The sequence below is a fragment of the Rattus norvegicus genome, chromosome 4 (genome assembly GCF_036323735.1).
Source record: "Rattus norvegicus strain BN/NHsdMcwi chromosome 4, GRCr8, whole genome shotgun sequence".
Taxonomy (NCBI): domain Eukaryota; kingdom Metazoa; phylum Chordata; class Mammalia; order Rodentia; family Muridae; genus Rattus; species Rattus norvegicus.
This window is the reverse complement of record NC_086022.1, coordinates 31,128,697-31,153,803: the sequence shown is the minus strand read 5'-3', so window position 1 is coordinate 31,153,803 and position 25,107 is coordinate 31,128,697. Positions and strand designations below refer to the sequence as shown.

Genomic DNA, 25,107 nt, shown 5'->3' with positions numbered 1-25,107 from the left:
CCCTTGGAAGAAACTGAGGTAGTTCTTGTGGGATACTCAGTTTCCTCAAGAAGGGTTTGGTAGCCTGGGGGTATAGCTCAGTGATAGAGGACTTGTCTAGAATGTTCAAAGCTCAGTGTTTTATGCCTCATATTAGATGAAAAAAGATGTGGTTTTTATGGAAGAAAGAATTGGTCTCCTGGCATTGTTTGTTGTGTTTTGATGATGTATTTACCAAAGCAAGTGGGATATTGCAGTCATTCACTATTGTATCCGCATATATTTGCCTATTCCTGTCAAGCAGTGTTTATTTTATGAAATTAAATGCAGACGTCCATTGCATGCACAATTATTAGAGCTTTGTATTGAATTATTTACACAATTAATTACCACACAGTAAGTGTAGTGACTCTCTCTCTCTCTCTCTCTCTCTCTCTCTCTCTCTCTCTCACACACACACACACACACACACACACACACACACACACACACACACAGCGGCACTGGGACTCAAACCAGGTCCTGTGATCTTGTGAAAGCCAGGCAAGTCATCCACCATTGAGCTACATCCGCAGCACATGCTGTGACCTTCTTTTATCTCTTCGATTAACCTTGGCTTGAAATCTAGTTTTTCCAGACACAAGTAAGGTTACTGCTACTTTCTCTCAGGTTCCATTTGGTTGAAACAACATTTTCTATTTTTTTTTTTTACTTCTAGTGAGTTTAGTGTGTTTGTCAGTGAACTGAGTTTCTTGTAGACAATATATAGTTGGGCCTTCTTTCTTTCTTTTCTTTTTTTAAAAATCCAATTAGTTAACATTGCTCCTAAAAAGAAAAACAACAACACATTGTGTTTTGAGAGGACTACTCTCTAGCTCTCACTCTCAATATATCTTTACATTTTTTACTTAATTGTTATTCATTATTATGTGTATATGCATGATACAGGGATGGGTGCATGCTACAGTGTTTATGTAAAGATCAGAACATGGCTGTCTTAGTCAGGGCTCTTATTCCTGCACAAACATTATGACCAAGAAGCAAATTGGGGAGGAAAGGGTCTCTTCAGGGTGCCAAGCCTCAACTCCTTTGTATGACCCCTTCAGTCCTGGGCCATCAGTTGCAACTGAGGGTGCACCTTCACCAATGGCCTTCCATGGTTTCTCACAGTGCCCAGCCTCAGCTGTTCTTCATGACCCCTTCATACCTTCAAAACCAGTACCACCTGGGTGACTCTTATACAGTATCAAGTCCAGCCACAGCACAAGGTACAACATTGGTATCTCTGGAATACAGCTCTCAAAAAACACTTCCCAGAAGATTTCACCTCAATGATGCTGGTCTCTTCTTAATCACCACTAATTTCTTAGCTCCAGCTGACCAGCATCAATAGTCCCAGTAATGCAAAGGTTTCACTTTAGTAGTTCTGGTATCTTGTTAATCACAGCTGATTCTTCAGCCCCAGCTAATCAAAACCACAGAATCTTCACAATCAAAACAGCAATGGCCCTGATAAGAGTCTTTAATCTTCCCTCTGAAATTTCACAAGCCAGGCCTCCATCCTTTGCACTGTTCTCAACATTATCTTCCAAGCTCTTAACATCCCAATGGCTCTTCTAGCTCAAAGTTCCAAAGTCCTTCCACAGTTTTCCCCCAAAACATGGTCAGGTTGTCACAGGAATACCCCACTATGCTGGTACCAATTTGTCTTGGTCAGGGTTTCTATTCCTGCACAAACATTATGACTAAGAAGCAAGTTGGAGAGGAAAGGGTTTATTCAGTTTACTTCCACATTGCTGCTCATCACCAAAGGAAGTCCGGACTAGAACTCAAGCAGGTCAGGAAGCAGGAACTGAAGCAGAGCCCAGGGAGGGATGTTTCTTACTGGCTTGCTTCCCCTGGCTTGCTCAGCTTGCTCTCTTATAGAACCCAAGACTACCAACCCAGGGATGGTACCACCCCAATGGGCTGGGTCCTCCCCCATTGATCTCTAGTTGAGAAAATGCCTTACAGTTGGGTCTCATAGAGGCATTTCCTCAACTGAGGCACCTTTCTCTGTGATAACTTCAGCTTGTGTCAAGTTAACACACAAAAACAGCCAGAAGAATGGCCTTGTAGAGTAAAACTTGGGTTAGCAACTTAGAGTGGCAAGTGCTTTTACCTTGAGCCACGATACCCATTCCCTTAAAATAGCCCTTTTATTTTGTTTAAAATAAAACATTTTTAATCTAGGCAATTACTGACTACGAAGAGAAGGAGAACCAGCCCTCCAGAGAAATGAGTTCCCTAACTGGTTATTCAATGACATGTCATCAGCCCTAAAGGATATATATATAAAGAGTATATGTTTAAAGCATTTAGACTTTATATTTAGGGCAACTGTTGAAAACTTCTTATAATCATTTTGTTGTTGTTTTCTGTTTTTGTTTGCTTGCTTGTTTGTTTAGATCCTTTGTTTTTGTAGTCTTTTCTCTTACTCATCTTTGTGGTTTAGTAATTTGATGAGTTAATAGTGTTCGATATTTTTTCTTTCTTGACTTTAATTTGCTTTTATTTTTTTCTAGTGAACTTTAGCTTTTTTCCATGATTTCCCGTGACTGCAGGCTGTTTCTTGTGTGTACAAGGTCCCTTTAAGTATATTCTGTAAAGCTGACTTAGTGCTCATCAACTCTCCAGTGGTTATGCTTGTCTTGCAAAGTCTTTGTTAGTCCTTTGATTTCTTTTTAAAGGACAACATTGATGGACATGGTCATATTAAACTGCAATCATTTTCTTTCTTCGTATTTTAAGTATGATATGATGTAGAGACTTCTTTTCTGGTCGTGTCTATATAGGATGCTAAGTGCCTCTTGTACATGGATATGTGTATCTTTATAATTTTCTGTTACTACTAGGTTTTCTATGTTTTTAGTATGTACTTTAGCTGCCTCCTCTATACTATTTGTAAGTATGATGATGATGATGATGATGCTTCAGAGTTCTTGGATGTGTGATTATAAATTTTTCCTTTAATGCTACCAGAATGCAATAATTAGCATCCTGTCTTCGAGCCCTAATAATCTTTCATTTGATCTAGTTAAGCTATTTTTTTTAAAAATTGAATTACTGGTCAACTAAATTTTGCGTTTTATGAATATGTAAACCCATTTTTCTTACCATATAACAATGCAACATTAATCAAATAGACATATTAGAAACAAGAACAAATTTTGTGAAACAATTACTTATATATACCATACATGTCCTTTAAGTAATGCCAACCCAAAAACTGGTTTATAACATATCCAACTAATGTTTTTTAAACTATTAGCTACCACGTTTTAATGCCTTTTATATATAAAGTTTAGAACTGATGATGTTTCATGTTGGGTCTCCAACAGTCAAAGTTAAATTCCTTCCAACAAAGACCACTTCTGTTTTATTAGATTAAAATTAATAATAATTCTATAATATTATCTAACAACATACTACATGTTCAAAGAATTGGCATTGTTCCAAAACTGTATTTTTTTGAGAATTTAATATAGCACTGTGGTTTTATCCATTTCTACTTCCCTCTCTCCCCTCTAGCCCCTCCTTCCCGTGTTGCCCCTCTTAAATCCATGGCCTCTTTTTCTTTAATAATTTTATTACATGTATGCATGCATATAAATCTATAGATACAACCTGCTGTGTCAATGTAGTAACTTGTATGTATGTATATCCTTTAGGGCTGATGACATGTCACTGAATAACCAGTTAGGGAACTCATTTCTCTAGGGCTGGTTCTCCTCTTCATAGTCAGTAATTGCCTAGATTAAAAATATGTTTTTTTTAAATTGCTTGTTAGGAAACAATTTAAATTGTACCCACAATACACACACACACACACACACACACACACACACACACACACACGAATGAATGAAAGGACACTTAATCTTTTCTTCTAGAGAAAAGGGTCATGAATAATAACCATGTAGTCATAGACAGTCTTAAAATCTGATTTGCATTATTGTGATCTTATGGAATTCTTTTTCTTTTTTAAGTTATTGTTTTCATGTATGTATGTTCATGATGTATGTATGTATGACTTGTGTGTACACAATGTGTGTGCTTCTTTTTAAAAAGAGACTGTTTCCCACTTTTGATTTTTGGATTTTGAAAACAAAAATGTTTTATGGTTCTTCACAATGGAGTTACGTTTCTAGTTTCTTAGATGAAACTATATAGGGATAAATATTTCATATTTAAAAGTTTGAAAAATTTAAATATCATACAGTGTATGAAAATCCATTAGACTCCTTAAAAACGGAAAGAAAACGCATACCCCAGTCATCCTCGGCAATGGAAGATTTGTGCAAGTATGTGGTGTTATGTAAGCCATCCCAGGATGTTATCTTTTGAGCTAGAGTTACTCCAGGTACTTCTAAGAAGGAAGAAAACACAGCAGGACAGGTCTCATGGAAAAGTCTAATGACCTGAATTCTCTTAACACATAAGACATGACAGTGGCAAGAAGGAGAAGATAGGATTAGGCTTGCACAGTCCTCTTCCAATCAGAGCTGAAAGGGGTTTGGATGTGTGCTGGTCTAACTTGAGAGAGGGACGTTTTCTTTGTCTATCCAGTCTCAACAGTGATGTGAGCACTTGTAGCTCAGCAAGACTGAGTCACTCAACCACCAGGAGCCATATTACCTTCCAGCAGCTTTCCTAGCAAGAGTAATACAGAACTCGTTCTATTTTGAATAAATGTATTTTATCCTGAATATAAAGACTACACAGGCCTTTGTCACACTATTGGGAGCTCACAGTTTACGTGTTGCAACTACTTGGTGATGTAAAAACCCTTACAGATCTGAACTTTGTGTTCGTATATTCTATTAGTCAGTAATTAATTGCATTCTCTTGGATTATTGGCTTATAATTACATCCTTTGGAAGAGTAATATCTTAAAATCTCTGATTTCATTTAGATTATAGGCCACTTTAACTGATTATGGGTTTGTTTTATGTTATTATTTCAAAGGACTTTTCATTTCGAAACTTACTTTATTGAACACATTTTATACATATATACTTAGTCCTTTAAAACCCCACTGTTGGGGCTGCAGGGATGGCTCAGTAGGGAAAGGGACTGCCCCACACGTGTGAGGAACAGAGTTTGCATCCTGGGCACGCTAATGCTGAACAGGCACAGCAACGTGTGCCCCGCAAGCTCAAGAGACAGAGATGGGTAGGACCTGTGAAGCAGGCTAGCTAGCTAGATTAGCTAATTTGTCAAGGTCTTAGTCCAGCAAGGGACCCCTACCTCAATATACTTTTTAAAAGTGACCAAGGAAGACTTCATGCCACCCTCCACCCCCCAGAAGCACATGAATGCATGACTTCCACATGTGTAAACATACATGGACATTTGCAGTCAAACTACACACAAAAGAGCCGGTGTAAATCCTGATGCTAATTTTGTTGTTCGGAGACCATAGCCCAGCTAAAGGAAAAAGACTCAAATTTGAGGGCTTGACATCAGCACCTTTCCTTACCCATCCATGGAAATTTGTCAAGTGATTTAACCACTCAAGCCTTGTTTCTTATTCTATAAAAGGAGGTATACAAATCAATATACTTTTCCTTTTGTTTGAATTTGTGAATAAATGACATGGAGACACGATTGAACAGGTATCAAATGTCCATGGGGGAGGAAAGATGGTAATAATCAAACTATAAGCACAGCCCAATTAAATGTAACAAAGTTTATTGAGCATAGTCTTTCACACTAGCCATTTCAAGTAAAGAAATAGAAAGGACAAAGGTTCGGGCGTTTTCACACACCAGAACAGTCATAAATATTAAACAGCTCGTCCAAAAACTCCAGGTAAAGTCAGAGAAGCATATCTGTTTTAAGGTCATTAATGTTACAAAGTTAGCGTAGCCCCTTTTGCTTGGAAACCCTTTTTCTAGCTCTTTACTCTGAGGCAATGTCTACCTCAGAGGTGAAGGGGAGAGGGGTAAATCTGGAGGGGTCATGGTGAAGGGGGGCTGGGAGGAGAGGGGGGTTGAGGTCAGGATGTAAAGTGAATAAATGAATGAATGGGAGGTGGGGGGGGGGAGGGAAAGTTGGGGTAGACTGGCTTTGTTCCCAACTTAGATTCCAAATTCGAGTTCCTTAGGAGAAGCCCCTAGGAGTGTCTCAGCTTCACTCCAAAGAACAAAGAGTTGGGAGAAGGCTTTGGCAATAGACTGTTCTTCCAGCGCGCCGCGAAGGATGAAGACTATGGGTTGAGAGGGAACAAGAGGGGGAAGTGAGGGCGGGATTTGGGGTTAGGGAAAGAGCAGGGGGCCCTCCGGCTTCCCCGGGTTGGGGGTCCCGCCCTCGCCCCTTCCACTGCGGCTTCTCGTTATGAGGCCGCTGTTGCTTTTGCATTTGGAAATGCAGTACGGCGTGTTACGCGAACTGAATCCCGGGAGGAGTGGGTGTCAGGCCGCCGGACCCTGAGCCCTCCGACCCGGTCCAGCCGGGCGGGCACAAGCACCTGCCGGGCCACGCTCGCGGCTGCGCCGACCGCCCGCTCCGCCCCGCCGGCCGCCGTGTGTTTACGTGGAGACGAAGATGGCGGCGGTGACCGCGGGGCCCGTGCAGCCTGGCGCGAGTCGCCGGTGAGCGCCTAGCGTGTCCCGAGTGGCCGCCGAGCTCTGTCCGCCTCTTTCTAAACAGATCTTTCCTCTCCACTGCGTCCCAGCCTACCCTGCAGACGCCATGGAGGACGAGGAGAGGCAAAGGAAGCTGGCAGCTGGCAAGGCGAAGGTAGGAGCGCAGCGGACGCGGGCCGCGTCGGGAGGCGGTGACCCGGGGCGGGGGCTGGGGGAGAGGCCCGGCAGCGGGGCTGGGGCTGGGGCTGGGGCTGGGGCTGGGGCTGGGGCTGGGGTTGGGGTTGGGGCTGGGGCTTTGGGGCTGGGGCTGGGGCTGGGGCTGGGGCTGGGGCTGGGGCTGGGGCTGGGGCTGGGGCTGGGGCTGGGGCTGAAGAGCCGCCCCCTCTTGCTGCTGGTGGAGACCTGATGACTGCACCGCCCGGCTCCCTTCTCCCCGGTGCCACACAAACCCCTCTCTTACCCCGGGTATAAACTGCTAAGGAATTGCTTTGCAGCATCCACCCTTTCACTTTCTAAAGGGAGTTTGGGGAGTCGATCAGGCATTGTGCTTTCGGGAGCGAGTGTTTAGGGTTTTCTTTATTCCGGGAACACCCCTGAGCTGACCATCAGCCTGCCTCCTTGAGGTGTCACGCTGGCACTCTTGGGTGTGTGTGATTGGCCTGTGACAGCTGCCTCGGCAGTGTCTTGAGTGTGCCACAAGTGCCATCTGCGAACTTGGCTGTAGGGGCGTTTTTTAAGAAGCGGTTCTTTGTATATTCGTGTTGGAGGTCTTTGTCATGGCACGCGCTTTTGTAGTGCGTGGAATGGAACTTCGGAGCATCTAAGGTTCCATAAACTAAACAACACCTATAGAATTGGTGTTTTTAAATAATGCACTTGTTATTATGTATTTGGTAAGTTTGATTTTTGTGTGGGCATGCGTGTATGGCAAGTCATGTAAACAATCTAGGCTAATATGTAGGTGTCTTTCAGTGGGCTTATTAAATAATTTGACACCGTTATGAATGGAATAGAATGATTTCTTTCTAAAATTACCTGGTTGAGCTTACCGTTGACCTCCTTGCTCCCTAAAATGAAGTTACCTTTAAGATATTATATTGTATTTTTTAGAATTGTTAGCAGTATGTATGTGTGTATATATATATATATATATATATATATATGGATAATTAAGTTATATTTTTCCTATTGTACTTGCTGGTTCTATGTCAACTTGACACAAGCTAGAGTCCTCAGAGAGGAGGGAAACTTAATTGAGAAAATGCCTTTTTAAGATCAGGCTGTAGACAAGCCCTTAGGGCATTTCCTTACTGATTGATAGGGGAGGGCCCAGCCCATTGTGGGTATTGCCAGTCTGGGCTGGTGGTCCTGAATTCTATAAGAAAGCAGGCTGAGCAAGTCAGTAAGCAGCACCTCTCCATGCATCAGCTTCTCCGTTCAGGTTCCTGTCCCGTTTGAGTTCTTTTCTTGACTTCCTTTAATGATGAACCCTGATATGGAAACGCAATAAGCCAAATGAACCCCTTTCCTCTCCAGATTGCTTTGGTCATGATTTCTCACCATAGCAATAGGAACCCTAACCAAGACACCTACCTTCCTTTTTTCTTCTCTCACATCATTAACAAAGGAAGCAAGCCAGTAATGAATGAAGGGCCCTACTGGAGAGATACAGTGGTACATGCTTAACACTACTTTGTTAAAGGAGTATGCAAATCGCTAACCTTGTATTTCTAGAGTATAGTTAGTTGACTTTCCCATAAGCACCTCTGTGTGAGGTCAAGATTTAAGTGTGTCTGTGTAGCATCTCTAAATGGAGGGAAAAAGCCCAGGTTTGCTTCCTGTTGTGCACCCTGAGGAACTGACTGGGCCCAGCGCATTGAGGAATTGGAGGTGTGCATTCCTTTCCAAACATCGAGGCTCTGAGGAGAGAGCAGTCCCCCCCCCCGCCCCCACCTTTTTTAGCAGAATCTTAGACTATAGTCCAGCTGAGCCTAGAGTTCAATGTGTAGTCCAGACTGGCTGACTTCAGACTCAGTGGCAATCCTGTGTTAGCCTCCAAAGTGCTAGAATTATGTGTGTGAGCTTCTGTGTCTAGGTAAGATATATGTCTTATTGACTACTTCATGATTTCTACTGCCTTTCCTAAAAACATTCTGTACTAAATATGTGTGGGGCCCACCTTCACTAGACCTGTTTTTATGATTAAATTGCTGTCAATAAATACCTGATTGATCTTTAAAAGAGGATTTGAATTTGGCTCCTATGCATGTTTCTTTGTCTTCCAACGTTCTGTCTCTGTGGGGTGGGGGAGACGATTGATTCACTGTGTGAACTTCTTGCTGTACATGCATGAGTACCAGGGTTCAAATTTCCAGCACCCACATAGAGCCGGACGTGGTGGCATGCATCTGTAACCCAGTGCCTGGGAGACAGTGACAGACAGACCCCTGGGACTTCCTGTCCGGTCTTCTAGCCAAAATACCAAGCTTGAGTTCATTTGGACCCTGTCTCCAAAATATATGTATGGTAGAAAGTAATAAAGGACACCAGCCTCTGACTTCTACAAGCACAGGCATATGCTCCCACACATGATACACCTCTAGGGACACAGCCTCTCTCTCAAAATTAATTTTATCTAAAATACTACTTTGTTCTAGAATCGAGCCTATTCTTCCCAGTGAGGGTTACATCCACGTGGCCTATAGGCAGTTGTAGCTGTATATCACACCGACATTGAGATAGCCTATGAAGACAACACGAAGAAAATGATTTTCCTAGCCACCTGAGGGGATAGTATACAGCCATTATGTTTGTTGAGCCTGAAAGGAACATGGGTACTAAAGTCCAGCTCGTGTCTTCCAAAGCATTGCATGAGTCTCTCAACTCTGCAAACCTGCCGCCTTTAATGAGGAATGAAGAAATCCTGTGGTAAATATGACCAGTGACTGGGGGGTGTAGCTCCGTGGTGCAGCCCAAAGCCCCGGATTCAGTCTGCACCATAAACTTTTAAAAACTCGTTATTTGGCAGACCTATATGGGAGTCCCACTTTATGGCCGGAACTGAGGACACAGGTGAGGTATTGCCCCTGCTCTCTTTGGGTGGAAAGGCAGGTACGGGGTGATAAATCGGGTGAGGGTGCTCTGCACTGGGGCCTGTGGTGAGTTCTCCTTCCTATTTTGGTAAAATGTTTCAAATGCTGTTCGTTTCCTGGAACATTATACAAAGACACTCTATTATTATGTTAGTGCAGCTTATAATTATCTATTGGATGATAATTATTCAATAAAATACTTGCTTGTTGAATGAGCAGAATGGGTGCTTCTTTGTAAGTACGGCTGTTACTTAGTAGTTCAGAATTCTTAGTCCGAGTTGTTCACTGTTGCCATAAGAAAAGAACATATAAAACCATTTTCCAAAACCTATTTAGAAACTTGGTTCCCCATATTTCCTACTTATTGGGCTTAATAAGTGTCTTTGATGATTTGTTTTCTTCAATCACAATCCTTAAATCTTCCTCTTGGTAACTGATTGTAGTTCGTTTCGTTGAAAATTTTCATTTATCTAGAACACCTAGATGCTCGCTTTGAAAATAGCTTGTCATGTATACATTATAGTATATCTTATGAAATGTTTTATACCAATCTAAGTCCAGTACAGGAGAGTAAATTATGGTGTATATATAGCGCAAAATCATTCTACAAAGACTTCAAACTGGGAAAATAACCACCAGCAGTGCTAGGTTAAAGGCTGGCGGGTCGACCAACTCAGCTACCACCTAGTCCCAGATCCAGGGTTTTGAGCTGGCCCACCCCAGTATCTGTGTCATCTGTGAGCTGCTGGAATGAGTGAAATGGGTGGTCCTGCAGATCCATCGGTCAGGACCTCCAATGTCATAGGACAACAGGATATCCCAGAGGAGTCTAGGTCAGGCTAACGGTCCAGTATAGATGGTGTCATAGAAGTCAGAGGCCTTGAATCAGACTAGCGACTTGCAATGAACATTTGCCAGTAAAGATGTGTGGACCAAGGGGTGTACTGTGGGGCACACTGTGGCACACTATAGCTTCCAGGATGAGATGTTTTCTATGCTTTGCTTTGTTTATTTTTTCTTTCCTTGACCGGGGAGGTTGCAAGGGCAAAGGGTGGATGCAAAGGGGATTTGGGTGCCTGATGTGAAAATCACAAAGAATCAATCAATAAAAAGTTAAAAAATGTTATTTCCCCAAAAGTTATGTGTACAAACTGATTCGTGGAGATTCAATGACTATGTTTGTGAGACACGCCTTTTGTCTCTGTGAGGGTATTCTCTGAGAGCTTTAACCAGGTCAGAAAGGCCCATCCTGACCAAGAGCAGCAGCATCCCACAGACTGGGTTCTTACCTGGATAAAAGAGAGAGAGTAGAAGGCCAGGGAGTAATGACTTCCCCCTTCCTCTGCTTCCTGTTTGAAGCCATGGGCCAGCCATTCTGGATACCATGCCCTCCTACCATGGAGGACGGAGCCCTCTGAACTGGAAGAGAGCGTAAACCCTTCCTTCCTCCCTTAAGTTGCCCCCTTTTCAGGAATTTGGTCTCAGTAACAAGAAAAGTAACTAACATGAAAGATGTCCAGCAGGAAGCACCAAAGGCTAGCGTAGCTCCTCTTTTTACGGTCCCGAGACGAGACGTTTCCCCATCCCCAAAATATTTCTGTTATGATTAGGAAAAAAGATTCAAATACCATTTTTAAAAATGATAAAACCCTATGGATACGGTATGATAATGTGTGTGCTGTCTGACGTGACTGTCCCACAGAAGAGCGTGGCAGTGTAACGAGGGCCCTGACCACAGCATGGTCTTCGACCTGTACTGCGTCACTCCGACATCGCTTGTATTATGTAGCTGGCGCTCTGTAGTAGTAGGCATTCGTGGATGTCCTTTTGTTTTGTTTTTTGTTTTTCTAAGGCAAAGTGCCGTGTAGCCCAGGCTGGCCTTGAACTCCTGCCCCTCCTGGCCGCTGCCTCCAGCACTGCAGATGGGTGTTCCAGGTCCCCCACTCCCTCGCGCTTCTCTCTTAGTCTTTCGGCTTGCTCTCAGTTCTCACTGCCGTGGGCGGCTCATCTGACCTTACAACTTTCCTTACTCTGCTGCTCTGGATATGCAGCAACTGAAGGACCCAGAAACCCAGGTTCATGGACCAGTTTGTGAAAATTCCAAGGAGAACAGAGCCGCGCAGAGCAGACTTCTTTACCAGCTTTAGTATTTTTGCTTCTTGGTTGTCTTTGAGTTGTCTATAGGATCCTCAGTATTAACGTTGTAAAACGCCATTCCCTGGAGGGAGAAGACATCACCAGATTATTAAGTATTTTCAGATCCAGGCAAACGCCGTTTCCTATGGAATGGTCAGGAATGGCACCACAAAGCATGCCCTGTGTTGAACCAAACATTTCAGCTCCATTTAAAAAGACTTACTTTTTCCACGTAAAACTACTTGGAAATTTACTGTTGTATAAAGAGCATTATAGTGCAATTATGTCTTCAAATTATATTAGGAAAGTTTTAAAAGCCTGGTACGTACAAGCACAGTTTTTAAAATGGAAGTTTTGTGCCAGCGAGTCAGTGCTTTATATAACAGACACTGTTTAGTGAAGTAATAAAGTTATTCATTCAGTAACCAGCGGTTATGCTTTTTACAGTGTAAGGAGTAGTACCAGGCATATGCAAGAAGAAAAAGGTTTTCCTGGAGTCATTGGCTACCAGGGTTTTCACCTTCTGTACAGTCGTTCCTGTGTTCCCATGTCTTCCTGTTTTCTCTAGCAGTCTCTAGGTGTGACAACGTAGCGTGCGTAGTCTAGCATTCTCAGCAGTGCACGGGTTTTATGCCTTCAACTTTCACAGCATGCAGACCAGGAATCTAAGAGTCATTCGTTATCTGCAGGTTTCACTGAAACGAGAGACTCCCTGTGTGGAAGAGTGGGCAAGCTTCTTCAAAGGCAAGGTCTCTGGAGTAAACCCCCACAAAACACAGAGGAGAAAAAGACCCTAGGGAAAGATGCGCTTGTTTGAAGGGTGTTTGTCCCACCCCTTCGTCACAGTCCTCCTTCGGCTGCCCTGCTTCTTTTCTACTCAGCAATGACAGTGCTGTCCGTCCAGCTGAAGGCGTCAGGTGACCCTCATTTCCGGGTTATCCTTTGACAAGAGTGGAACAGAGATCTTTTAAAACAGTGTCCTATTTCAAGACTCGTTTACTTGATTATATGTGTGCGAATGTTTCCCCTGAATGTATGCTTGTGCACTAGTGCCCTTGCAGCTCCATGTGGGTGCTGGGAACCAAACCAAGGTTTCTGTAAAGCGAGAGCTCCTAACTGCTGAGCTATTGCTCCAGCCCCAGATGTCTTATTGTATAAAGAAAAAAATAGTTATAGCAAGAGCAAAGCTGCACCACACTCAGGAATTGTGCTTTAGTGAAACTGAAGTTAGCCTCACAGCAATATTCTTCTAAAATTAAAATTTGGAGTTCTTCTTAATTGATCAGCATTCCCTTGAACACCCCCCGACCCCCAAGTACAGCTATGGACTTTTACTCAGCAAACATTTATTTAAATTCTTGCAAACTGTGCCTTGCTGTCTACAAGAAGAATCCCGTGACAGCACATGGATCACAGACCTATGCTTCGAAGGCATTAGTAAAACACTGGATGTGAAGAAGCTCATGTTGGATTATTATTTTTTAAATTCAGGTGAGCCTCGCCTAAGCACAAACCATTCTGAGACAAGCTTTTCCGTGGTGTAACTTTACATCGTAGCAGTCTGCGGTGGTGCATGCTGCAGTGACAGGGTGTACAAATACTGGAGTAACTGCCTGTCTCTTCGCTGTGACTCCCAGGAGTGAGACTCTGGTCATGTGCGGATCGCATTGATGGTTTTGCAGGCTTCTCAAGTCACTTTGGACAGTAGCTGTACTGTTGTCCGTTCCTACCTACAGTGTCTAAGAACTCAGCTTCTCCTGCCACACGAACACTTCTGAGTTATCTACGCAACCTGAGTAGATGCAGAGTGGGGTTTAGTTGTGCGTTTCCCAGTTACTAGTGAGGAAGAACAGCTTTTCATGTGCTCTTTTGGCCACTAGTGAATCTTTAGAAAAATATTTAAAGTCTTTTGTCCACATTTAACAACGCTTTTACCACCTTATTCTAAATATTATATAATTCTGTACATACGTGTACACACACACACACACACACACACACACACACACACACAGTGCATATATATTTATGTGCCAGGAATGGATAAACAGAAACACAGTCTCAGTGGGGTTACCTTCCTGGGCTTATACAATTTAAACTTTTGCTATGCACAAATAAGGTTTTTGGTGAGTAGGTTGGAGCATGATATTAACCTTGATGTCTTTGTGGGCCAGTGACTGATGGTTCCACAGTCAGCTGTTTCACAAGTGCACACAGTTAAGTTAAGTGGACACCTGTTGGCCTTTGGCTTAGTCATTGCTGCCCATATCTACAATGGGAACACATTTGGTCTTGAGTCACAAAAAGGTCTTTTAAAAATATATGAACACAATAGACCTTTATGTAATCTTCTTCACCAATGAAAGATATTTGTGTTATAATATTGTATCCTCTTAAAAAATTCCCACAGTAGTTGTCCCTGAAATATAACTGAAAGCACCTGATGCCTGTCTAGGCACGATACATAGACTGTCTGGTTTATGCATGAATTAATAGATTCAAAGGTGCTAAGTGTTCAGACTATCCAGAAATTAGCATTGTTCCAGGAGTGGTTTTGCGAGGTTATTTAATTCTGTAGTCTGTTTTGTGCCCTGTAGTATTTTTTTCTCCCTTTAGTTCAGGAGCAATGTAAAATTTGTTTCCAGTTCATGTCTGTGATTCCTTCTGTGCATTGCTATTTACAGGGACTTTTATGTTGTCCAATGTAATGTTGTTTTATGTTGTCTGTACGTCTAGGGTTGTTCTGTCCTCCTTTCAAGAAGAGGTTATCTTTTAAAGTCTTAAGTTTATTTGACCTACCTGGAACTACATTAAAATTTACAAAGCCCTAAATTCTTTAATGTCTAAATGAAACTGAGTAGGTTTATAATTTACACACATCTCAAAATGCAGCAGACTAAAAGCTAGGACCACTTTCCTCATTTCTTGACACTAGCACAAAGTGGAAGTCTTTGTGGCTTGCTAAGGCTTGTCTGTTGAGGGCCCTGAGGTTAGGTCCTGTGTATTCCTCCGCAGCCACACTTTCTGTTCATTGCTTTATTAGCGGTTTCCCCGGGAAGGGTGTTGTGCTGCCGGGTAGTGTGTGAAAGACAGGAGTTTGCCATACACAGACTTCACCTGCTTTGTCAGTCACTTTCTCTTGCTGCTGCACAATACCACGACCAAACACAAGTAGCAGGACCAGGCTTTATTTTGCCTCACTATCCCAGAGGCAGTCCATAGCGGTGGGGGATACACAGCAGCGGCAGCTGGGGCAAAAAGCTGAGCTCCTCCACCACTGCAGTCCCAAAGCAAAGAGATCGTAAATAGGGAATGGTGCAGTGCTGCAAACTCTCAAAGCTGACCCCCAGTGATGTGCTTTCTCCAGCAAGATGCCACCTCTCACAGGTTGTGTAACCTTGGAAACAGCATTGCCAGCTGGGGACCAGGCCCGTGGGGGCCATTTCTCATTCACAGCTCTACACATAGTTATTAGGGGTCTATAAAGAAAAGAGGGGGACTATCTAATGCCACTTTGGCAGTTTGAGAAGGGTTTCTTGGATAAAACCAAGCCTGATGGACCTGAGTTTCATCCCCGCAGCCCACGTAGTTGAAGAAGAGCTAATTCCTGTAAGTTGTCCTCTGGGCTCAACGTAGATGCCATTGCACTGCCGTCCCTTAAATAAACAGACAGAAGATAGCTGTAAATATCTTACTTAAAAAATACAGATGAACAGCTCCAATTGTTGACTTTAGGCAAGACTGTAAGATCAGTTTGTGATTCATACACCAGAGGTTCTTTTTGAGACTTCTGAGTGGAAGCTCCTAAGAAATTTTGTTGTGAAATCAGGGTAATTATAGGTAGTAAGGTTGGACTAAACCAGGCAAATTGCGTTTGTGTTTTTTTACTTTGTGAGTAGGAGACAACCTCTCCTTGCCTTTCTTTGCATCTGTAAAATCAGGAGCTCTTACAGAACCTGCCTTGGAATTAGGTAATAAAATTAAAACTCTTAAAACACTGTCAGGTGGCAGGAGATATAGCATAGAGGTTTAGAATATGTGTTGCTTTTGTAGAGGACCTCGGTTTGGTTTCCAGCCTCCACATGGTGGCTCAACCATCCTTAAGTCCAGTTGTAGGTCATCCATTGCCTTCTGACATCAGTGGGCAGCAGTCACATGTGTTACATGCAGGCAGAACACTGACACATTAAATTAATAAATTTAAAGAAAAAAAAAGACACAGTCAGACTGTTGCATGTTTAAGAGTGCCAGCCATTGACACAGTCAGGCTATTAAATGTCTGAGAGTGCCAGCCATTGACACAGTCAGGCTATTAAATGTCTGAGAGTGCCAGCCATTGTTTTCATCTGTGTCCTGCTGGAACTCAGATGATTAAGGTGAACAGGGGAGAATGAGGTCAGAGATGGTCAGTTAATGAGGACACACGTGAACCATCGAACATAGAAGAGCTTTGATTGTAAAGGTAGTGGGAACTGTTAAAGTAGGTGTGCTTGTTTCCTTGTCTACCTCTGAAAAGTTCCTTTCCAAATACTGCATCCATTTTCAGATAGATACGTTGCCACAAGAACAGTAATGCATTGTTATATAAACAAAACATTAAAACCTTTATTTAGACACACACACACTCACACACACACTCCAACACACTCACATACACACAGTCACACACACACACTCACACACACACACTCACACTCACACACACACACTTGAACAGATACAAGCAAAGCAGTCTATTTGGATGGGGTTTCTGTGATTTGAAATAAACTAAGGTAAATGGAGGAGAGGCACAGGGCTGCGGTAGCCGTGGATCAGGACAGGATAGTTGGGCTCCGTGGGACCTGCAAGCCACTCCACTGCCGCTATTTTCCGTCACTCGTCTCACTTTCTTAGTATCCTTTACTTCTTCCTTTTCAGATCCGCTTTCTTTGACTATACATGTCTATGCCTGAACAAAAACAAGGGGGCGAATTCCTAGATCTGTCCTATCCAATGGAGCCCCCCAAATAAGTTTTAAAGCTAAAAGAGGGGACAGATACCTGGTGGTACAATTCCTCTGGTCCTAGCAAAAGCAGAGGGACCAGGAGGTCAAGGCGAGCCAGGTCTATATGAGACCCTTTCTCAAAGAAAGGCAGTGCAGTGGGAATGGGAGGACACAAAGGAAAACCGCGTAACATAGGAGGCCTGTCTACTTAGAGAGTAAGTGTATAGCCACGTCTTACTATGTCAGAAGCTCGTGTTTAAAATTTTTGATGTCTAGGTCACATGGCTTACCAAAATAAAAATTTAGGATAGGAACCAAACAAACTTCGGTATTTCGGAAACCAGTGAGCAGCAAGGGTTGGGTACCACTTTCAGAACTTGCTTTCCTGACTGTGCTCCACCAAGTGATTGTGTATTTTTATTTATTTATTATACAGCATTTACACACACACACACACACACACACACACACACACACACACACACACACACAGACACGTATCTGAGGAAGTAGGAATCATCTAATGCTAAAACATAAGCAACAGCAGCAGCAATAAACCCTGGCTCTGCTGGGTAAGGAGAAAAGTGTTCGTGCCCGCATATTGTTGAGCAGGATGCAGAGTGCACCTCAGAGGTTGTTTGAGCAGAACAGCTACGATTCCAGTGAGTAAAATGTCACACACTGCTCTTAGATTCCTTCACTGGGATGGTTCTGTTGTCTTTCTAGATAGTTTACTACCTCTGTTAGCTACTAATCTGCCTCTGTGACAAGATGCTAGGACTACTGCAGCTTATGTAAGAGTTTCTTTTGGTGAATGGTACCAGTGTTAATGCCATAACAGTGAGGTTATCATGGCAGTGGGCGGTCGTTTTGGTGGCTGGAGCACTAAGGTAGAGAGCTCACATCTTCAGCTGTAGACATGACTCACTCATTAGAGTGAGTGAACTAAATAGTGAGTCTTTGAACTCTCAGTGCTCCCCTCTAGGGACATACTGCCTCCAACAAGGCCACACCTCCTACATGTCCCCAAACAGCACTACTGGCAGGAGACCGAGTGTTCAGATACACAAGCCTCTGGGGGAACATTCTCTTTCAAGCCTCCACTGCCTCTCAGCTCCCTAATTTCAAGAGAAGAATCTGATGGATTCGTGTTTTCTCATCACAGTGAGGTAGGTGGAGAGTCAGGGTTGCTGTGGATGGATAATAGAGGCTGTGCTCACTGCTGCTTTCCTACAAAATTAGTTCTGCATACTTTAGACAGACGTTTTCCTTTATAGTAGAATACAGTCAGTGTGCCCGTAATGTGAAGATGAACGATAGAAGAACACTTCTGTTCTTAGCATCAGTTAGGACAATGCTGGTTAGTAAAGCACAGCTGCAGGTTCCTCTCCAAGGTTTCACCAGTCCTGGGCCGTTAGCTACCTTTCCAGTGTCAGTCATGACTTCTCTCTTGTTTGGTGAGCTTAAGTCCAATTAGAGAGCTGTTGATTACCACCAAGGTATGCCCTTGGGTTATCTGCCATGCAGGTCATTGTTGTGGTCCATAGCTGGGTAGTAGTGTTGGTAGCTTCCCTCCTTTGAAGCGTCCCTGGTATTTTCTGGTACCATAAAAACTAGTTCTCAGAGACAAGGCTACCTACAACATTTATATATTAAAAAAATACACGTTCACATTCTCATATTCTTTCCCTCCCTCCCTCCCCCCGTCCCCCCCTTCCCCCTCTCGTTCTTACTATGTAGCCTGGCTGGCCTAGAACTCACTAGGTGTAGAAAAAGTTATTCTCAAACAGAAGAGAGATCTGCCTGTCTCTGCCTTGTGAGTGCTGGGATTAAAGGTCTGGCTGCTGACCTACTTTTGCCAACTAGGCTACACCTCCTAAAGGTTCCATACCCTCTCACAATAGCAGTGCCAGCTGAGACCAGTATCCCAAGCGCCAGTCTGTTGGAGGGCAGTAGGGACCCAAGCTGCACCACCACTGACCTGCTCTTAGGCTGTCGATTGGCTCATCCTTGTACACTGACTTCCAGTATCCTTTCCTTGGTGTTAGCTGATCTCTCCCCATGTCCTCATTCAAATCAAACCCTGATGTTTCAGGCTTTCAAAACCTATATTTAAAAGAAAAATCTAAAACCATGTTTTATTGCTTAAATAAAATTTAATTTTCTGGTAATGATTATTTATGATTCTGCATTTGTGTGTTTATTTTTCCAACTGCATTGCAGCTCATCAGACCAGGTTTTTATTTTTCACGTGTGTTCTGTGTCACGGTGTATTCTCTGGCTTAGCGTAAGAGTGGCTACATGATAGCCAACACATTTATTAAAAAATGAACTTTGTATTAACTACCTGAGACATGCCAAGTTTTAGCCTTCATATGTTTAATACTGAGCAGCCTTATCTCTTCTGGAAAGCCTTTGAGAAAATCAGGGTCAGAGAAATCCCTATACTACTTCCTTCTATATAGAACTCTTATGTTTAAGAAATCATGCTCAAACTTTTATCTCATTTAATTTTTACAGTTTGATGAAGTAACAGTCTGGCCTGGATTAAAAGGTCTCAATGTTAGGAAATATATTTTGACTAGTGTCTAGTAAAGCTTGGTAAAGCTAATCAGATTTTAAGTAGTCTTTTTTTTTTAAAATGACACTATAGAAGTTAGCATATTTTCATATGTCAGGATGTTCTGAAAATTCTTTTTTTCTAGTAATGATTATTTATGATATTATAATTCTTGAGTTTAGGAATGCATGACTGTTTAGTCTTTTCTTCTTGTTCTGGTTAGAGTAATATTTGCTTGGAATCTGAACCAGTTTCGAAAGACAAATGTATATGGACACAGTATCTTTCCAGAAAATCTTGCAACTATTTCTGTGACTACATATGTTAACATTTTTATAATTGGCTTCCAAATGGCAAACACAGATGGCTGGTGTCTGAGTTTCCAGCATGTTTTAGAATAAATGTTTTCTCAGTAAGTTAAAGTGTATCACTTCAGTCAGGTGGTTACCCAATTGAGTAGGTTTTTTTTTTTTCCTGTCAACTTACCATTTTCAGGTATAAAATTAAAATACCTTAAATAGCCAAAAGACATTGAATATATAAAATGATCTTGTTTTTTTTAATTTTTGAAGTTTGATTAAATTATTTACTTTTACTTACTCACTTTCAATCCTGCTCACTGCCGCTCTCCTAATCAACCATTCCTACAATCCTTCCTCCATCTCCCATTCCCCTTCTCTGAGTAGGTGGGTGGGAGCCTGGGTATCCCCTCACCCTGGCACATCAAGTCTCTGTCAGGCTAGGCACATCCTCCCCCTACTGAGGGGGATGAGGCAGCCCAGCTAGAAGAACATATCCCACATACATGTAACAGCTTTTGGGATAGCCCCCATTCCAATTGTTTGTAACCCACATGAAAACCAAGCTGCACATCAGCTAGATATGTGCAGGGAGGCCTAAGGTCCAGCCTGTGTATGTTCTTTGGTTGGTGGTTCAGATTCTGAGAGCCCCAAGGGTCCACTTAATTGACTCTGTTGGTCTTCCTGTGGAGTTCCTTTCCTCTTCCTCCTATTCTTCCATAAGAGTCCCCAAGTTCCATCTACTGTTTGGCTGTGGGTGTCTGCATCTGTCCTGAGTCAGCTGCTGGATGGAGCCTTTCAGAGGACAGCCATGCTAGGCTTCTGTCTGCAAGCACAACAGAGTATTATTAATAGTGTCAAGGATTGGTGCTTGCCCATGAGATGGGTCTCAAGTTGGATCTGTCATTGGTTGGCTATTTCCCCAATCTCTGCTCCATTCCCTGTGCCAGCATTTTTTGTAGACAGGATAAATTTGAGGTCAAAAGTTTTTGGGTGGGTTGGTTCCCCTGTTGCTCCACTGGAGTTCCTGCCTTGCTACAGGAGGTGGCCTCTGTGGGTTCCATATCCTCAGTGCTATGAACCACAGCTGAGGTTACCCCCATTGATTTTTTGGCACTTCCCTTATCCCAGGTCTCTGTCTCATCTTGGAGATGTCCCCCACCTCCCCACTTCCGTCTATTGCAGATTTCCATTCATTCTCATGGCCATATGGCCATCTCTCCTGTCCCTCCCCACACCTGATCCTGAATCCTCCATTCTTCTCTTCATCTCCTCTCCCTCCCAGTTCCCTCCCCCCATCTGCCCCCTATGATTATTTTATTCCACCTTCAAAGTGAGATTTAAGCATCCTTGCTGTGCCTTCCTTTTTGTTTAGCTTCTTTGGGTCTATGGAGTGTAACACGGTACCTGTATCTTATGGCTGATATCTACTTATAAGTGAGTACATTACCATGCATGTTCTTTTGGGACACTTTTACCTCACTCTGGATGATATTCTCAAGTTCCCTTCATTTGCTTGCAAAATTCATGATGTCTTTGTTTTTAATAGCTAAGTCATATTCCAGTGTATAGATGCACATTTTCTGTATCCATTCTTCAGCTGAGGGACATCTAGGTTGTTTCCAGTTTCTAGCTATTGTGAGTGAAGCTGCTGTGCACACAGCTCAGCAAGTGACTTTGTGGGATGTGGGATCATCTTTTGGGTGTACGCCCAGGAGTGGTATAGCTGTGTCTTGAGTTAGAACCATTTCCAGTTTTCTGAGAAACCACCAAATTGATTTCCAAAGTGGTAGTACAAGTTTGCCCTCCTACCAGCAATGGAGGAGTATTCCCTTTGCTACAAATCCATGCCTACACGCTCTATTTCTTGAGTTTTTGATCTTAGCCATTCTCATAGGTGTGAGGTGGAATCTCAGAGTTGTTTTGATTTACATTTCTCTGATGACTAAAAACTTTGAACATTTCTTTAATAGTTTTTCGGCCATTTGAGATTCCTCTGTTAAGAATTCTCTTTAGCTCTGTACCCCATTTTTAAATTGGGTTATTTGGGGTTCTGATGTCTAACTTCTTGAGTTCTTTATAAATTTGGAATATTAGCTCTCTGTTGGATATGTCTTTTTGTTCTATTGACAGCATCCTTTGCCTTACAGAAAGTTTGAGTTTCATGAGGTATCCCATTTATCAACTGTTGATCTTAGAGTCTGGGCCATTGGTGTTCTGTTCAGGAAATTGTCTCCTGTCCCAATGCATTCAAGGCTATTTCATACTGTCCCTCCTATGAGATTCAGTGTATCTGGTTTTATGTTGAGGTCTTTGATCCATTTGGACTTGAGTTTTATTCAGGGTGATGAATATAGATTTATTTGTATTCTTCCACATGTAGATATCCAGTTAGACTAGCACCATTTTAGAAGGTGCTTTCTTTTTCTATTTTATGGTTTTGGCTTCTTTATCAAAAATCAAGTATCCATAGGTGTGTGGATTTAATTTTGGTACTTTGATCTATTCCATTGATCAACCTGTGTGCTTCTGTATCCATACCATGCACTTTTCAATCACTATTACTCTGTAGTACAACTTGAAGTCAAGGATGGTGATTCCTTCTGAAGTTCTTTTATTGTTCAGGACCATTTGGCTCTCCTGGGTTTTTTGTTTTTGTATGTGAACTTGAGAATTGCTCTTTCAAGGTCTATAATTTTTTTTAAATAATACAGTTCTTGCCAGAAAGCTGTTGCATATATTGTTTTTCTCAGAATTTGAATTTTTTCTTAAGAGAAGTAGAAGATTATAGTTGAAGGGTCGTTTTATGTTTTTCATTAGCTTATTGAATAACTAGAATATTTAATTGCAAATCTGAGGCCCTGGGACTTGTAGAGTTGGACGTGCTTTGTGTTATGTAATTTAAGCTATCAAGAGGTTAGAATTAATGCTTAGCAGTGTCTTCCCTAAGTGACGTCTTCCTTCTTTTATTCAACAAATACTTGGTGCTCAGTGTGTGGGTGCTGAACATAGAGCACTGGAACTAAAGTCCTTGCCCTCGGGAGTCTTCTATGTAGGTAATCAAAGGAAATTATGACCTTATAGAGTCAAGTAAAAACAGACCGAAGACAATGTCTCTGTAATTTTATGCCTTTCTCCTTGCGCATGCCCATGTGTGTCTCGTCCATTGGATTTAGTGGTGCATGCTGTTGCCTCTGCTTCTCAGTCAGCCTTTCTGTAATTCTGTGGTCAGTGTTTCAGTTCTCCATGTACGTACACATCTGAGTAAACGCTAGATATAAGTGATTTGTATGCAGTAAATAATTGAAGTTTGAAACAAAATGGTATTACGGCAGCTTCTGAGGTGTAGTTTTGAGAATGCCATTCCCAATATTTTTGGCATTGCATTCTCTCTGAGGGATCCTTTCATTCTAAAGGATGAATCTGAACTCTTGATTCTATATATGGACAGTGTCTGAATAATAATCCAGTCAGTTTATTTTTGAGAGCAAGTCTGCCCTACAGAGTACTTTATATGCATTTCAGCAGCTTAATAATGGACAAAGAGGCAGCTGAGTGGGCCCGCACCTGTTCTTCAGGCAGACGTGAATCAGAATAACTGAAGAGTCGCTAAATGACTCGGGAAAACCCTTACTGTGGTGTATCTTTATGTTATATAGCATTAGAAGCTGCTATGTGTGATTGCTGGATTAATTTCTTCAAAAAAATAGAGCCTCCCTGTGTATATTATTTTACAGTTGATAAAGTTTTAAAATGCTATATTTATTCATAGTCTGTCACATATTTTGATAGATATTGATATTAGCATCATGAGTAACAATGCCTTAGCATATTATATAGTAACTTTTAAGATATCTTTTTAATTAATGTGGTTAATAGTTACAGTAATAGTATTAGTATAATTTTTTTTCAAAAGCTCTAGGCTTTACTTTTGGTTTTCCTTAGAATGATTAAAGAGCTCAAATTTAAGAAGTGTTGGTTAGTATCTTTTTCATATGAAAGAAATTTTATTAAAAAAATTTAGGCTGGGAGATGGCTCATGATGTAAAGTACTTGCTTATGTAAGCAAAGTTTGGGTCCCCAACATTATGTAAAAAGCCAGCTGTGGTGGTGAGAATGTATAATTTCAGCACAGTGGGGTATGGTGGGGAGACACAGGTAAAGACAGGAGGATGCTGGGAACTTGCTGGCCAGTCTACTGCAATCAGTAACTACGAGTGACCGCTTCAGTGCAGAGTGATAGGCATGGCACCTGAAGTCGACCTCTGATTCCTGTGTACATACTCATTCAAGCACATACACGTGCACGTGCACATGCATGCACACACAGACACAGACACAGACACACAGACACAGACACACAGACACAGGCACCACACACACACACACACACACACACACAGACACACACAAACACACACAGACACAGGCACCACACACACACACACACACACACACAAACACACACAGACACAGGCACCACACACACACACACACACACACACGCACATACACAGACACAGGCACCACACACACACATAGGCACCACACACACACACACAGATACACACAAACACACACAGACACAAGCTCCACACACACACACATATGCACATACACAGACACAGGCACCACACACACACACAGACACAGACACACAGACACAGGCACCACACACACACACAGACACAGGCACCACACACACACACACAGACACAGACACACACAAACACACACAGACACAGGTACCATACACACAGACACACACAAACACACACAGACACAGGCACCACACACACACACACACACACACACACACAAACACACACAGACACAGGCACCACACACACACGCACAGACACACATACAGACAACCAGACACACACACAGAGATACACAGACACACACACACAGACACAGGCACCACACACACACGCACAGACACACATACAGACATACAGACACACACACAGAGATACACAGACACACACACACAGACACACACACACAGACACACACACAGAGACACAGGCACCACACACACACAAACACAGACACACACACACACACACACGCACACACACAGAGACACACACACAGACACAGAACCCCCCCCACAGACACACACACAAACACACACACACCCACACACACACAGACACACAGACAGACACAGGCACCACATACACACATAGACACACGCACACACACACACACACACACACACACACACACACAAGTACACATAAAAAGAAATTAAATTTAGGAAAAAACATCTGTAGTTTAAGTTGTGGTTAAATTGATGTACATTTTTTGTTTTTCAAAATTTACCTATGGCTGTGAGTATCCTGTTATTAAAATTCGAGCTGCATATGACTGTTCATGGTGGAAGCCTGAGGCCTGCTTCGTCTCTAGTAAGAAGAGATGT

At 42.5% G+C, this 25,107-nt stretch overlaps 2 protein-coding genes and 1 long non-coding RNA gene across 15 annotated transcripts in view; 2 read left to right on the top strand and 1 right to left on the bottom strand.

Moving 5' to 3' along the window:
- Window positions 1-5,695: 5,695 nt before the first annotated feature.
- Window positions 5,696-6,691, bottom strand: LOC134486559 (uncharacterized). The gene is made up of 2 exons (XR_010065759.1): window positions 6,556-6,691; window positions 5,696-6,229 (listed from the first exon to the last, which is right to left on the bottom strand). It is a non-coding gene; the product is annotated as an uncharacterized LOC134486559 (long non-coding RNA).
- Akap9 (A-kinase anchoring protein 9) overlaps window positions 6,466-25,107 on the top strand; it is a 135,864-nt gene continuing 117,222 nt past the window's right edge. For 8 of the 13 annotated variants that reach the window (XM_063285531.1, XM_063285530.1, XM_006236023.5 and 5 more), the window contains exon 1: window positions 6,627-6,762. In XM_063285531.1, coding sequence (XP_063141601.1) covers window positions 6,715-6,762 — 48 coding nt within the window. In that variant the 5' untranslated portion in view covers window positions 6,627-6,714. Of the gene's footprint in view, window positions 6,763-25,107 lie in introns of all 13 variants that reach the window. The other 5 variants (XM_063285532.1, XM_006236025.4, XM_063285527.1 and 2 more) reach the window with 2 other exon arrangements.
- Window positions 7,383-25,081, top strand: LOC134486557 (uncharacterized histidine-rich protein DDB_G0274557-like). Its single transcript, XM_063286815.1, has 2 exons — window positions 7,383-9,536; window positions 9,637-25,081. The coding sequence occupies exon 2, from the start codon at window positions 23,998-24,000 to the stop codon at window positions 24,937-24,939; it is 942 nt and encodes a 313-aa protein (XP_063142885.1). The 5' UTR covers window positions 7,383-9,536; window positions 9,637-23,997; the 3' UTR covers window positions 24,940-25,081.